At 40.4% G+C, this 16,811-nt stretch overlaps 1 protein-coding gene and 1 pseudogene across 4 annotated transcripts in view; both read left to right on the top strand.

Moving 5' to 3' along the window:
- The window catches only part of KATNBL1 (katanin regulatory subunit B1 like 1), a 50,917-nt gene that overhangs the window by 25,720 nt on the left and 8,386 nt on the right, over nucleotides 1-16,811 (top strand). For 3 of the 4 annotated variants that reach the window (XM_066277229.1, XM_066277232.1, XM_066277230.1), the window contains 3 exons: nucleotides 9,633-9,763; nucleotides 11,473-11,513; nucleotides 15,249-15,528. In XM_066277229.1, the coding sequence (XP_066133326.1) occupies nucleotides 9,647-9,763; nucleotides 11,473-11,513; nucleotides 15,249-15,528 (438 nt within the window). In that variant the 5' untranslated portion in view covers nucleotides 9,633-9,646. Of the gene's footprint in view, nucleotides 1-9,012; nucleotides 9,110-9,632; nucleotides 9,764-11,472; nucleotides 11,514-15,248; nucleotides 15,529-16,811 lie in introns of those variants that run through there. The other variant, XM_066277231.1, reaches the window with a different exon arrangement.
- On the top strand, nucleotides 1,824-2,004 carry LOC136336823 (U2 spliceosomal RNA; annotated as a pseudogene).

Genomic DNA, 16,811 nt, shown 5'->3' with positions numbered 1-16,811 from the left:
CCTTTGCACAAATCATTTTAATTACAATTTATAATATCTAGAACAGCGGTCATTTCGTATGACCGCCGGGCTTTCTAGTGAATAAATATGTAGGAGTAGAATTGCTTGATGATATGGTAAATCTGTATTTAACATTTTAAGGAACTGGCAAACTGTTTTCCAAAGCTGCTGTACCATTTTATATTCCCACAGTAACATGTGAGGGTTCTGGTTTCTCCATATCTTTCCCAATACTTCTTATTGTCTGGTTGTTTCTATTACAGCCATTCTGGTGGTTGAAAGTAGTATCTCATTATGGTTTTGACTTGCATTTTTCTAATGATATAAAGTCCTTCACTCTTAAAAAAATACAACATTGTATGTTCTTTTGGAGGGACAGGGAGAGAAGCATCAATTTATAGTTGGTTCACTTTAGTTGTGCATTAATTGCTTTTGATAATTTTCCTTGTCTGGTGGGGATCAGACCTCAGGCTCAAGCTGAACCAGTGTCCTCTTGCTCAAGCCAGTGACCTTTGGGCTCAAGCCAGCAACCCTGGGCTTTTAAGCCAGCAATTTTTGAGCTCAAGCTACAACCTTTGGGATTGTGTTGATAATCCCGTGCTCAAGACAGCGACCGCATTCTCAAGCTGGCCGGCTAAAGTTGACAATGTCAGTGTTCCAGGTTGACACTCTATCCATTCTGCCACCACAGATCAGGCAACATTGTATGTTGTTTAGAAAATTGTTCTAGCCTATAAAGAAATGAATATTTTTTCATATAAAAGAAGACAGACTACCAATAAATGTTATCTTCTAAAGGAAAAATAATCAAATTTTATAGACTTTTAAAAAATACATACACATGTGTGTGTGTGTGTGTGTGTGTGTAATAATCAGGGTTAATTTATGGATAAAAGGATTCTGATGGTCTGTACTAGAAAAGGTTAAACTAAAGACAGAAGGTGAAAGCTGTTTCAAATATCATTTTATATAGTATAGAATGGAAGTTTTACTAATTAATTCAACGTGTACATATAGAGCAGTTTGTATGTTCCAGGTGATATTGTAGACCCAAGGAATATAAGAGTAAACAAGCAAGCAATGTCCTACCTTTTACGGAGTTTATATTTTAGTAGAAAAGACATGATTAAACAGACAAGTATATGTGCGTGTGTGTGTGTGTGTGTGTATAAATATATCTATATATAGCAGTGACAAGTCTTATGAAGAAAACTAGGATAAGGTAGGATAAGGAGATAGGGAAGTGAAGGTAGGTGTTATTTTAGAGTTTGGGTCAGAGAAAGCCACTCTGAGGAAGTGGTATTTGACCAAGAACTTAAAAATGTTATAAGGAAGCAAACCATAAGATTATATGAGGGGAAAGTATTCCTCAGGGAAAGAGTATATACAGCCTTGAGATAAGAAATTTTATCATACATCCTCCACTGATCAGCAAATTTTGGCCTAAATAAACATAAAACATCTTTAGTACATTAGAACAAGAGTTACTTCTTAGCCTGACCAGGCGGTGGCACAGCGGATAGAGCATAGGCCTGGGACACTGAGGTCCCAGATTTGGTATCCTGAGGTTGCCAGCTTGAGCACAGGCTCACCAGCTTGAATGTGGGATTGCTAGCTTGAGCATGGGATCATAGACATGACCCCATGGTCACTGGCTTGAGCCCAAAAGTTACTGTTTGGAGCCCAAGGTCACTAGATTGAACAGGGGTCATGGCTCGGCTGTACCCCCCTTGTCAAGGGACATATGAGAAAGGAATCAATAAACAGCTAAAGTACCGCAACTATGAGTTGATGCTTCTCATCTCTCTCCCTCTCTGTCTGTCCCTGCTTCTCGGCCTTTTGGCTAAGATCAAGTGTAGTATCTATCTGTCCCTGTCTGTCTCTCTCAAAACAAACAAAAAACTTATTAAAATCTGTATGTTTTAGAAATGAGAATTAAAGTTTCTGCAACAGAAATGATAAATGAGATACTGGATATAATGCATCTGTAGTTTCATGTTAAATGATAAAATGGTGGCAGCTATTATTTTATTGGAAATTATTGTTATTGTGACACCACCCATCTTAAACTTTCAATATTAATTTTCCAATTAGTATTTTTTTTTTTCAATTTGAGAGTATATTTATTAAAGCTGGGGACAGTGAAACAAGGTAGGGCCTAAAATAGAAGAAGCAACAGTATGGAGACCAGGCAGGGCTGCTTTAGTTCTTCAGAAACCTTATAGGGAAGAAATGGGCCCACACTGGGAAGTCAGAGAAAAGGGGACCTTGGAGACGGGGATAGGGGCTTAGCCCTGGACATGCTGCTGCTGCCCATTGCTCCCCTAGTTGCAAGTTTCCTGGCGACCCTTAGACTCTAGGACCATGATGGGGAACCTTTTTATAAAAACCGCCCACTTTTGCAGTGCTTGGTCAACCTGGTCCCTCCCGCCCACTAGTGGGCGTTCCAGCTTTCACGGTGGGCCAATCGCAGCGCCATTTGGTTGCTCCGCTACCGCCCACCATGAAAGCTGGAACGCCCACTAGTGGGCGGGAGGGACCAGGTTGACCAAGCACTGCAAAAGTGGGCGGTTTTTATAAAAGGTTCCCCATCCGGCTTTAGGAGATATGGGCCTATGGGGGAAAATAGGGGAGAGGGTTAGGGGTAGAAAAAGGCAAGGGCTTGCTCCTGGGAGGAAAGGCACACCTCCACCTAGTATTCTTTTTTTAAATTATTTTATTTTATTTATTTATTCATTTTAGAGGAGGGGGGGGGGAGGAGCAGGAAGCATCAACTCCCATATGTGCCTTGACCAGGCAAGCCCAGGGTTGTTTTTTTTTCCAAACCCGCGACCTCAGCATTTCCAGGTCGACACTTTATTCACTGCGCCACTACAGGTCAGGCCCCACCTAGTATTCTTAAGTAATCTTTTGGGTTTTTTGTATGTTTTAATATTTGTAAAATCTTAAATCGGATACTAGTGCTTTAGGAATGTCATAATCTTAGGGAAATAGGACCATTACCTCACGTTCAAATTATTATGCCTTTGATTATCATTCTGCTATACGTATTTACTTTAAAAATTTGAATGACATTAGAGACCTTTTCTCTAATTGCGTTTATTTCTCAAGGCTGTTTTGTGATACAGGCAATTTCGCATTGATGAGTTGTATCCAAAACGTGGACTTTTAATAGATTGGTGTTCTGTTTTTTTAAGGTTTTATTTATTCATTCATTTCTGAAAGAGGCAAAACAGAAAGGTGGGGGGTGGGGGAGAGGAGCAAAAAGCATCAACTCATAGCTGCTTTCCATATGTGCCTTGACCAGGCAAGCCCAGGGTTTCAAACCAGCCACCTCAGCATTCCAGGTCAGTGCTCTATCCACTGTGCCACTACAGGTCAGACTAATAGATTGTTTAATAATCAGCATACATCTTTTGACAGAAACAAGGGTCTACTCTAATAGTAATTAATTTCCAGGAGTCATTTGTGTTTCACGGATGCAATTTGTGCTTATCTCTTGAGGGTATTTTTGAAAGTCAAGTTTAATTCACCCTTTAATTGCATAGTTTTGACAGGTAACCACCACTTTTATCAAGGTATAAAACAGTTCTTTGTGGACTTTGACCACCACTGATGTCAATATTTTTAGGTAGGTGTGTGTGTGTGTGTGTGTGTGTGTGTGTGTTTCCCTCTGGGATTGATCTTCTGCACTCTTTCCTGAAGTGTATAAGCCTGACTGCAACGACTATGGGGCAAGTGGTAGAAAAAAGGTTAGAGGTGTCAACATTTAATATATAAACTTTCACTTGATTCCAACCCCACCCCTTCCCTTTTAGAATATGTTCCTTTTACCCTCATTTGTGACTGACGTTTCTCATCCCAAAGACTCTGTTTAAAATTTTTCATACAATAAAATTTGTTTGACCAGGCAGTGGCGCAGTGGATATAGCGTCGGACTGGGATGCAGAGGACCCAGGTTCGAAACCCCGAGGTCACCAGCTTGAGCGTGGGCTCATCTGGTTTGAGCAAAAAGTTCACCAGCTTGGACCCAAGCTCGCTGGCTCGAGCAAGGTGTTACTCGGTCTGCTGAAGGCCCGCGGTCAAGGCACATATGAGAAAGCAATCAATGAACACCTAAGGTCTCGCAATGAAAATGCTTCTCATCTCTCTCCGTTCCTGTGTCTGTCCCTGTCTGTCCCTCTCTCTGACTCACTCTCTGTCTCAAAAAAATAAAATAAAATAAAATAATAAAATAAAAAAATAAAACTTTTTTTCCCCCCCTGGAATAGGGAAGGGGATGTAGGGATCTGTATCTTGAATGGATATTTAATAATTCTACTTGTTCTTAAGCCCACCTTTATCCACACTTCTTGAGGTCCTAACTATTGCTAATTCCTGAATCTTTAGGGGATTCTGCTTTTTACCTTTCCTCACTGTTGATTTAGGATTTGACTTTCTCAGATTAGGCAAGCCTTTTATCACTTCTGCTCTGCCGTTTCCAAGATGTTGTTGCCATCACCTCCTCTTCTTTGTCCTTATGGAGTTTATGTTTTTAAAAACTCTTTATGCCACCAAAAGCTATTTGAAACAAAACAATAAAGTCACAGGATACAAAATCAATATAAAACATGTATTGATTTCCTATATGCCAACAATGAAACTTCAGAAAATGAACTAAAAAAAAATTCTTGTTATAATTGCAACAACAAAAAACAAAATACATAGGAATAAATAAAGAATGTGAAGGACCTATAAACTGAAAACAACAAAGCATTATTGAAAGAAATTGAAAAAAACACAATGAAATGGAAAAATATTTCATGTTCATGGATTGAAAGAATCAACATAGTAAAAATGGCCATATTACCCAAAGCAATATACAACTTTAATGCAAGCCCCATCAAAATCCCAAAATCATTTTTTGAAGAATAGAACAAAATATCACCGGGTTTGCCTGACCAGGTGGTGGTGCAGTAGATAGATCATTGGCCTGAGATGCTGAGGTCCCAGGTTTGAAACCCCAAGATCGCAGGCTTAAGCACGGGCTCATCTGGCTTGAGCACAGGCTCACCAGCTTGAGCGTGGGCTCAACAGCTTGAATGCAGTGTTGCTGGCTTAAGCATAGAATCATGGATATGACCCGATGGTCGTTGGCATGAGCCCAAAGGTCACTGGCTTGAGCCCAAGGTCACTAGCTTGAGCAAGGGGTCACTGGCTCTGTTGGAGCCCCCCAGTCAAGGCACATATGAGAAAGCAATCAATGAACAACTAATTGCTGCAACTGTGAGTTGATGCTTATCTCCCTTCCTATCTGTCCCTGTCTCTGACTCTGTCTCTGTCAAAAAAAAAAAAAAATTACTAGGTTTGTATGGAACCGTAAAAAAACCATGGATAGCCAAAGCAATCCTCAGGAAAAAGACTGAAGCTGGAAGTATCACAATACCTAACTTCAAATTATTCTACAGAGCCAGGATAATCAAAACAGCATGGTTGGTGGAAGAACAGACATACAGACCAATGGAACAAAATCAAAACCCCAGAAATAAAACCACATATATATGGACAAATAGTTTTGACGAAGGAGCTAAAACCACACAATGGAGAAAAGAAAGCATCTTCAATAAATGGTGCTTGGAAAATTGGAAAGCCATGTGCCAAAGAATGAACTTTGACTAGTTTGTTCTCCTCGCAAAATTAATTCAAAATGGATCAAAGATCTAAATATAAGCTCTGAAACAGTAAACTACAGTACATAGAAGAAAACATAGGTACTAAGCTCATGGACCTTGGCCATAGAGAACAATTTATAAATTTGAACCCAAAGGCAAGGCAAGTAAAGGAAAAACTAAATGAATGGGACTATATCAAACTAAAATGTTTCTATACAGCAAAAGAAACCAACAAGAAAACAAAAAGCCAGCCAACCAAATGGGAGATATTTGCAAACAACCACTCCCAGAAGAGGTTAATATCCAAAATATATAAAGACTCACAAAGCTCAAAAACAAACAGTCTAATTAAAAAATAGGGAGAGGACCTAAACAGACACTTCTCCCAAAAAGACTTACAAATGGCCAACAGATATCTGAAAAAATGCTCATTTTCACTGGCTATTAGAGAAATACAAATCAAAACTGCAGTGAGATACCACTTCACACCTGTTAGACTGGCTGTTATCAACAAGACAGGTAATAACAAGTGTTGGAGAGGCTGTGGAGAATAAGGAACCCTCATTCACTGCTGGTGGGATTATAAACTGAAACAGCCATTATGGAATAAAGTTTGATGGTTCCTCAAAAACTAGGACTGGAACTACCATATGACCCAGCCATCCCTGTACAGGGTATCTACCCAAGAAACTCAAAAAACATTCGTATATAAAGACATATCATAGTGCCATTTATGACAACATGGATGGACCTTGAGAACATTATACTGAGTGAAATAAGTAAATCAGAAAAAGTTAAGAATTAATATGATTTCATACATAGGTGGGTTATAAAACTGAGACTCATGGACATAGGTAAAAGTGAAGTGGTTACCTGGGGGAGTTTTTCAGGAAGGGTGTGGGGCAGGGGGTAAAGAGGGGTAAGTATATGGTAACGGAGAGTGATTTGACTTTGGGTGATGGGTACACCACACAATCATCAGTTCAAATGCTATAGAGATGTTTACCTGAAATCTATGTACTCTTATTGATCAATGTCATCCCATTACATTTTCTAAATTAAAAAAATATATTTGGCATAATAAAATTTACAATTAGAAAAATGTAAATAAAGCCTGACCCGGTGGTGGTGCAATGGATAGAGCATTGGACTGGGATGCAGAGGATACAGGTTCGAAACCCTGAGGTCATCAGCTTGAGTGTGGGCTCATCTAGCTTGAGCATGGGGTCACTGACTTGAGCCTGGGATCATAGACATGACCCTGTGGTTGCTAGCTTGAGCCCAAAGGTCGCTGGCTTGAAATCCAAGGTCTCTGGCTTGAGCCCAAGGTTGCTGGCTTGAGCCCAAAGGTCGCTGGCTTGAAATCCAAGGTCTCTGGCTTGAGCCCAAGGTTGCTGGCTTGAGCAAGGGGTCACTTGGTCTTCTGTAGCCCCCCAGTCAAGGCACATATGATAAAGCATTCAAAGAATAACTAAGGTGCCGCAACGAAAAATTGATGCTTCTAATCTCTCTCACTTCCTGTTTGTGTGTCCCTATCTGTCCCTCTCTCTCTCAAAAAAAATGTAAATTAAAAAACCAAAACTTTTTACTGTCATTGTAGCAGGGTCTTAAGGAAGGGTAGAATTGCATGTGTTTAGTCTGCTATCTTTAAATGTCTTTCTTCCTTTAAAAAAATAAACAAAACTTACCTGGTAGACAAGACCCTTTGTGATCTAGCTTCTGCCTTTGTCTCCAGCCCCATTGCTCACTCTGCTGCAACTCACCCCTGGCCTAAGCTCCAGTCACATGCATCTGTTTAAGATTATGCCAAACAAACCATGTTGCATGTTCATGCCTTTCAGTTCTGTACATGCTGTTTGTCCTGTAAGACTCTCCTGTAAGATTCTCTCAGTGAAGCTTTGCTCACTCATGGGTGCCCCTCTGTCAGTGCTTATTGTATTACTGCAATTGTTTATTTACTTTTTTTAAAGAAATTGAATTTAATGGGGTTGACATTGATCAATAAGAGTACATAGGTTTCAGGTAAACATCTCTATAGCATTTGAACTGTTGATTGTGTTGTTTGCCCATCACCCAAAGTCAAATCATTTACCATCACCTTATATTTGTCCCTCTTTACTCCCCTCCCACTGGCAAACACTTTTATCTATGTCCATGAGTCTCAGTTTTATATCCCATCTATGTGTGAAATCATATAGTTCTTAGCTTTTTCTGATTTACTTTTTTCACTCAATATAATATTCTCAAGGTCCATATGTGTTGTAAGCAGCAATATGTCATTCTTATGGCTGAGTATTATTTTCTTTTACTTTTTAAAAATTTTATTGAACTTATTGGGGCAACATTGGTTAATACAATTGTATAGGTTTCCGGTGTACAGTTCTATAATACATCATCTATATCTTGCATTGTGTGTTCACCATGCCAAGTCAAGTCTTCTTTCATCGCCATTTATCCCTGCATTATACTCTTTTACCTTCCCTTTGATAATCACCAACTGTTGTCTGTGTCTATGAGAGTTGTGTTTATTGTTGTTTGCTTAATCCTTTCACCTTTTTCACCCAGAGCCCCAATCCCCATCCCCTCTGAAGTCTCATTCAAGAGGTTTCTTAACCTGGTGATAAGGTGGAAGAGCTGATCAGATATAATTGGAGGAATAGGAGAGTGTGGATTACTTTTTGAAAGGTAGAGGAAAGCTTTGGAGAGCCACCTGCAAAAATAAAAGAAAAATATAAGGATTTGGCATAAAACAAGTCAGATATATATACAGTAGTTTGATTTTGGTTCCTCTGGCTGCATGTGGTGGTATATGTGATTTGGTTCAAAAATTTTAGTCTTCTGTATAGTTGGATGCCATAAATATCACCAATATACACATAGACCTGATTTCATGACCTGTACATTTATTTTTTTATTTAAAAAATTTTTTTATTGATTTTTATTTTTTTGTGACAGGGACAGAGAGAGAGAGTCAGAGAGAGGGACAGGCAGGGACAGGCAGACAGGAAGGAGAGAGATGAGAAGCATCAGTACTTCATTGCGGCATTTTGCTTTCTCAATTGTGCCTTGACCTGGGAGCTACAGCGGAACGAGTGACCCTTCACTCAAGCCAGAGACCTTGGGCTCAAGCCAGTGACCATGGGCTCATGTCTATGATTTCACGCTCAAGCCAACAACCCTGTGCTCAAGCTGGTGAGCCCACTCTCAACCCAATGAGCCCATGCTCAAGCCAGTGACAGGGGTTTCAAACGTGGGTCCTCTGCATCCCAGTCTGACACTTTATCCATTGTGCCACCACCTGATTAGGCATTATTTTTAATTTTTTAGGTTTTGTTTTAGATTTTATTTATTTATTTTTAGAGAGAGAGCAAAGAGAGGAGAAGCAGGAAGCATCAACTTCCATATGTACCTTGACTGGGCAAGACTGGAATTTTGAACCGGTGACCTCAGCATTCCAGGTCAACACTTTATCCACTGCATCACCACTGGTCTTATTGATTGATTTTAAAGAGAGAGAGAGAAACATCAGTTTGTTATTCCATTTATGCATTCATTGGTCAATTCTTTTATGTACTGGGACTCAAACCTGCAATCTTGGCTTTTAGGGATGATGCTCGAACATCATCAGAGCTACCTAGCCAATGACCAGTAAATTTAAATTTAACATATGGCTAGTAATATAGAAAATGGGGAGACTGATATTTTGCATTGGCCCAGAATATATGCCATATTATTGTTACTGGTTGCAACTAAAAGGAATGAGAACAGAAAGATCCTTAATTTCTTGAAATGCCCTGCCTGTGTTTCCTCTGTGTTTAAGGATTTTAAAAATGTTTAGATTAGGACAATGGTCTCTGCTTTACTCATTAAGCCTCTTTTACATAGCTCAGAACTGTTGTTGTATTTTTATATGTGTATTAAGGAATGATCAGCTCTTTGCCTTTTGTATTTTGCATTTATTATTTTTATTTTATTGTCTAGGTACTTCAAAGATTATGGCATCTGAAACACACAATGTTAAAAAACGGAATTTTTGTAATAATATTGAGGATCATTCCATTGATCTTCCTAGAAAAAGGATCTCTAATTTCACTAATAAGAACATGAAGGAGGTAAGTCCGTGGTTTCTAAGCAATAGGTAATACAGTATCTTAGTCTAAGAATTCCATAACAGAATACCATAGACTGGATGGCTTTAAATAACAAAATTAGCCCTGGCCGGTTGGCTCAGTGGTGGAGCATCGGCCTGGTGTGCAGAAGTCCTGGGTTCGATTCCCGGCCAGGGCACACAGGAGAAGCGCCCATCTGCTTCTCCATCCCTCCCCCTCTCCTTCCTCTCTGTCTCTCTCTTCCTCTCCCGCAGCCAAGGCTCCATTGGAGCAAAGATGGCCCGGCGATGGCCCGGGCGCTGGGGATGGCTCCTTGGCCTCTGCCCCAGGCGCTAGAGTGGCTCTGGTCGCAACAGAGTGACGCCCCAGAGGGGCAGAGCATCACCCCCTGGTGGGCAGAGCGTCGCCCCCTGGTGGGCGTGCGGGGTGGATCCCGGTGGGGCGCATGCGGGAGTCTGACTGCCTCTCCCCGTTTCCGGCTTCAGAAAAATACAGAAAAAAGAAAAAAAACAACAAAATTAGCAGATTTGGTATCTGGTGAAGGCCCACTTTTTGGTTCATAGATGGTTGTCCTCTTGCTGTGTCTTCACATAATGGAAGGGGTGAGAGAGCTCTCTGGGGTCTCTTTTGTAAGAGTACCCATCTTATTCATGAAGGTTCTACCCTAATGACTCAGTCACTTCCCAAAAGTTCTACTTCCTAATATCATCACTTTAGGAGGGAGGATTTCAACATACAAATTTTGGAGAGACATAGTCTTTCATTCTATCACAGATAATTTAAACTGTTAGATCTATGGACAGTTCTGGATAAATTATTTAAACAACAACAGATACTAATTCTGCTTAACTCGCCAGAATTAAGTAGAATTAATGAAATATTGAAAACTGTTTGTATTCTGAAAGCTTTAAAAATATTTTAGCCAGCCTGACCGAGCGGTGGCGCAGTGGATAGAGCGTCGGACTGGGATGTGGAAGACCCAGGTTCGAGACCCCGAGGTCGCCAGCTTGAGCGAGGGCTTATCTGGTTTGAGCAAAAGCTCACCAGCTTGGACCTAAGGTCGCTGGCTCGAGCACGGGGTTACTTGGTCTGCTGAAGACCCGCGGTCAAGGCATATATGAGAAGGCAATCAATGAACAACTAAGGTGTTGCAATGAGCAACAAAAAACTAATGATTGATGCTTCTCATCTCTCCGTTCCTGTCAGTCTGTCCCTGTCTATCCCTCTTTCTGACTCTGTCTCTGTAAAAAAAAAAAAAAATATATATATATATATATATATTTATAAATATATATAAAATATATATATATATATATACTGGCTAAATATATATATATTTAGCCAGTATACTGTTTTGATAGGATGTAAGTTTAATATTTTAGTTTAATAATAAAGAAGAATCTTAAAGGTAATTTTTGTTTACCATTGCAAGGCATATCAACACTGATATAATTTCTTTTAAACCATTTTAAAATTCAACTTATTAAGCACCCTGTAAATATAATATGAGTAGTGGCATGGAAAATAAGGAGATGGACATATCAAAAACATTTATATACAATGTTGTTGTAACTATTGATTGAGATAAACATTAGAACAAAAAATCTTTGTTTTACTGTTGAATTTCAGATTTGTTGATATCAATCACACAGTTTACATAGCTTTGTTAAAAAAACTTAAATATGCTGCAACTATCTGTTTTAATTTTTCAGGTTAAGAAATCTCCAAAACAGTTGGCTACTTACATACATAGGTAAGAGCATCTTTCAAGTTTGTGGGAAACAGCAGATATTGAAAGCTGGGTAAGAGTAAAATAGGGAAAAAATAAGTATTCTCTTTCATTATAATAATGATTAACTTATTGTAAAACAGTTCCTTTGTGCTACGCCCTGTGCTAAACTCATCAATATTACCTCCAATCCTTAACAACAGTCCTACTGGATAGGTGGTATTACCTCCAACAGCTGTTGAGGAAAACTAAAGATCAGAGAAGTTAAATGACTTTTTCAGGGTTATACACCCAGAAAGTGATAAAAAGGGCATTCATTCTCAGATCTGCCGAACTTTCTACTAAAGCACTGGTTTTCAAAGTGTGATTTGAGGACCCTGGGAGTCCCTGTAGCCCTTCAGGGAGTTTTTGAGGTCACTATCTATATTCATAGCAATACTGAGACATTATTCAACCTTTTTAAGTTTTATTCTCTTACAAGTGTATAGTAGATTTTTTCAGAGGCTACAATTGGTATCACAATAGGTTGAATGGAAAAGCAGATAATGAGACTCCAGTTGTCTTCTCTTAAACCAAATAATAGAGATTTTGCAAAGATGTGAACCTATGCTATTATTTTCACTATGTGTATATATAGGATTTTTGGGGTAAAATAGTGTGTCAATCTGTAAAGAGTTTATTATTTTTAAATGAATTAACAAATTTTATCAGTTTCTAATACAGTAAATATCAATAAATATTGCCCACATAAAAGAATTCTTTTGAGACCTCAAGAATTTTTAAGTTTTTAAATTAAGTGGATTGGGGTAACATCGGTTAATAAAATTATGTAAGTTTATATAAGTTTCAAGTGTACAACTCTATATAAGTTTCAAGTGTACAACTCTATAATACATCTTCTGTATATTTCTTTATGTGCTCACTACCCGAAATCTAGTCTTCTTCCAACACCATGTAGCTGATTCCCTTTACCCTTTACTACCTTCCCACCCCCCTTTTCCTCTGGTGACCCCCATACTATTATCTGTGCTATAAATTTTTTTTTTTCTGAAGCTGGAAACGGGGAGAGACAGTCAGACAGACTCTCACATGCGCCCGACCGGGATCCACCCGGCACGCCCACCAGGGGCGATGCTCTGCCCACCAGGGGGCGATGCTCTGCCCCTCCGGGGCGTCGCTCTGCCTCGACCAGAGCCACTCTAGTGCCTGGGGCAGAGGCCAAGGAGCCATCCCCAGCGCCCGGGCCATCTTTGCTCCAGTGGAGCCTTGGCTGTGGGAGGGGAAGAGAGAGACAGAGAGGAAGGAGGGGGGGGTGGAGAAGCAAATGGGTGCTTCTCCCCTGGCCGGGAATTGAACCCAGGTCCCCCCTGCACACCAGACCGACGCTCTACCGCTGAGCCAACCGGCCAGGCCTGTGCTATAAATTTTGTTTGTCTTGTTTGTTCATTTGTTGCTTTCAGTTTTACATTCCACATATGAATGAAATCATATGGTTCTTGGCTTTCTCCATCTGACTTATTTTGCATATCATGATATTCTCAGGGTTTATCCATGTTGTCAAAATGGCAATATTTTATCTTTTTCATGGCTGAGTAGAAGTATTCCATTGTATGTATGTACATCTTCTTTATCCAGTCCTCTATCAAAGGACACTTTGGTTGTTTCCATGTCTTGGCTACTGTGAATAATGCTGTAATGAACATGGGGGTACATACATGTTTATGAATAACCAGAAATTTCAGGTAGATACCCAGAAGAGGGGTTGCTGGGTTATATGCTGGGTCATGGTAACTCTATTCTTAATTTTGGGGGGAACCTCCATATTGTTTTCTATAGTGGCTATACCAGTTTATGTTTCCACCAGCAGTGGATGAGGGTTCCTTTTTCTCTACAGCCTCTCTAACATTTGTTATTACTTGTCTTAATTATGTCCATGCTAAGAAGTGCAAGGTGGTAGCACATTGTAGTTTTGATTTGTACTTTCCTAATAGCTAGTGAAATTGAGTACCTTTTCATATATCCATTGGCCATTTGTATGTCTTCTTGGGAGAAGTGTCTGTTCAGGAGACCTCAAGAATTTTTAAGAGTGCAAAGCTTCCTAAGGCCAAAACATTTAAGAACTACTATACTGAACAATGAGATGTGCTCTATTGTGGTTTCTTATTCAAATAAAATTAAATGTACTTCAACTTAATCAAAATAAACTTTAAAATGTTCAAAGATGTATAATTATTTGTCACTTGATTGGGAAAAGTATAGGTAACTAGAAATTGTTGTAATTATCTTATTCCCAGAATGGCCTGTAATAATTATTTTAATAGCATCTGGTTATTATGCCTCTTTTCATTTTTGCTTGCTATAAAGTATCATTCTTGTCATTGCTTTCTTTTTTTTTTTTTGTTTGCATTTTCTTTTGCATTTTTCTGAAGCTGGAAACAGGGAGAGACAGTCAGACAGACTCCCGCATGCGCCCGACCGGGATCCACCCGGCACGCCCACCATGGGGCGATGCTCTGCCCCTCCGGGGCGTCGCCATGTTGCGACCAGAGCCACTCTAGCGCCTGAGGCAGAGGCCACAGAGCCATCCCCAGCGCCCGGGCCATTTTTGCTACAATGGAGCCTTGGCTGCGGGAAGGGAAGAGAGAGACAGAGAGGAAGGCGCGGCGGAGGGGTGGAGAAGCAAATGGGCGCTTCTCCTGTGTGCCCTGGCCAGGAATCGAACCCGGGTCCTCCGCACGCTAGGCCGACGCTCTACCGCTGAGCCAACCGGCCAGGGCCGTCATTGCTTTCTTATGGTTTGTAATTTACCTTTTTAAAAATCTAAAATTTAAGATTTATTATTATTATTATTATTTTAATGAGAGAGAGAGAAAGACAAACAGGGACAGACAGGAAGGGAGAGAGATGGGAAGCATCACCTCATAGTTGCAGCACCTTAGTGATTCATTGATAGCTTCTCATAGGTGCCATGATGGGGGGGGCTCCAGCTGAGCCAGTGACCCCTTGCTCAAGCCAGTGACCTTGGGCTCAAGCCAGTGACCTTGGGCTTCAAGCCAGTGACCTTTAGGTTCAAGCTAGCAACCATGGGATCATGTCTGTGAGCCTGCGCTCAAGCCTGATAAGGCCACACTCAAGCTGGTGACCTCGGGGTTTTGAATGTGGGTCCTCAGCATCCCAGGCCAACACTCTGTCCACTACGCCACTGCCTGGTCAGGCTAAAATTCAAGATTTTAATGTCTGACCTGTGGTGGCTCAGTGGATAGAGCATTGACTTGGAATGCTAAGGTTGCAGGTTTGAGACCCCGGGCTTGCCTGGTCAAGGCACATGTGAGAAGCAACTATGATGTAAAACTTCCCAATCTGCCCCACCCACTGCCTTTCTCTCTCTGTCTAAAAAGCAATAAATAAAATCTTATTTATTTATTTATTCATTTTTAGAGAGGAGAGAGAGATAGAGAGAGGGAGGGGGAGGAGAGAGGAGAGAGAGAAACAGAGAGAAGGGGGGAGGAGCTGGAAGCATCAACTCCCATATGTGCCTTGACCAGACAAGCTCAGGGTTTCGAACCGGCGACCTCAGCATTTCCAGGTCGACGCTTTATCCACTGTGCCACCACAGGTCAGGCTAAATAAAATCTTTTAAAAAATGATTTTAAAATTTTTGTTTACTTTTTACTTTACAGATTTTGATTACAAAATGTGACCAATTAACTGTTTAACAACTTTTCAAGGTTTTTGTGTGGTTCTTTTTTATCTTTACAGAACAGTTGGACAAACTGTGAAAAGCTCAGATAAACTACGTAAGGTGATCTACCACAGAAAGAAAGTTCATCATCCTTTTCCAAATCCTTGTTATAAGAAGAAACAGTCCCCTAGGAGTGGGGGCTGTGACATGGCAAATAAAGAAAACGAACTGGCTTGTGCGGGCCACTTGCCTGAAAAATTACACCGTGAGTGTCGAACATATTTGCTCAACTCCAGTGATTCTGGTTCTTCACAGACAGAAAGCCCATCATCAAAGTACAGTGGGTTTTTCTCTGAGGTAAGTAAGTTTCTAAACTTTATTTTTGTTATACTGTTGAGTTATTTTTCTTTGACATATCCTGCGAGTTATTTTTCTTTGACATATCCTGCTAGAAGAATAAGTTGCCACCCCTTGAATTCAGATTTATTTGAATGATTATAACTCCCTGACCCAGTTTTCCTGATAAACCAAATTTGAATCAATAGTTTATTCCATTTCTCCAAGTTAGTGATAAATGGTTTGAAATTACTATTTTTATTTTATTTTATTTTATTTATTTATTTATTACAGAGACAGAGAGTGAGTCAGAGAAAGGGATAGACAGGGACAGACAGACAGGAACGGAGAGAGATGAGAAGCATCAATCATTAGTTTTTCATTGCGTGTTGGAACACCTTAGTTGTTCATTGATTGCTTTCTCATATGTGTCTTGACCACGGGTCTTCAGCAGACCGAGTAACCCCTTGTTGGACCCAGCGACTTTGGTTTCAAGCTGGTAGGCTTTTGCTCAAACCAGATGATCCCGCGCTCAAGCTGGTGACCTCGGGGTCTCGAACCTGGCTCCTCTGCATCCCAGTCTGACGCTCTATCCACTGCGCCACCGCCTGGTCAGGTTGGTTTGAAATTATTGACAAGCTGCTATAAACATCCAGAATGACAAGTTGGCCAATAAAGATTTAAAAGAAGGGATAAGAAATCTTGCCTAAGAAGTAGACCACCAAAGCTAGTTATCAAAGCACATTTTACTGGGCTTTCAAAATTACCTAGTAGAAACTTTGCTTTTCCAAACCTACTAAGATTTGCTTCTCTTCTGGTTTAGGCAAAATTAGTTATTTGACTAGGCTTAAGGGAATTTAAGAGGGATGATAAAACCATTCTAAAACTGGATTATTATAATGGTTGTACAATGCTATAAATTGGTTTAAAATAATTAGATTACATGCCCCTGGCTGGGTAACAGTTGGATAGAGTGTTGTCCCCATACGCCAATATTTCAGGTTCAATCCCTGGTCAGGCCTTGACCAAGTGGTAGCGCAGTGAATAGAACATAGTTCTGGGATGCTGAGCACCCAGGTTCGAAACCCCAAGGTGACTGGCTTGAGCACGGGCTCGCCAGCTTGAATGTGGGATCATAGGTATGATCGCATAGTTGTTGGCTTGAGCCCAAAGGTCCCTGGCTTTAGCCCAAGGTTGCTGGCTTAAGCAAGGGGTCACTGGCTTGGCTAGAGGACCCCTCGCCCTGGTAAAGACATATGAGAAAGCAATCAATGAACAACTAAGGTGCTGCAACTATGAGTTCG

This window comes from Saccopteryx bilineata, chromosome 4 (assembly GCF_036850765.1).
Source record: "Saccopteryx bilineata isolate mSacBil1 chromosome 4, mSacBil1_pri_phased_curated, whole genome shotgun sequence".
NCBI classification, from domain to species: Eukaryota; Metazoa; Chordata; class Mammalia; order Chiroptera; family Emballonuridae; genus Saccopteryx; species Saccopteryx bilineata.
Note: the sequence above shows the minus strand (reverse complement) of the source record. Positions and strands in the feature narration are given on the sequence as shown.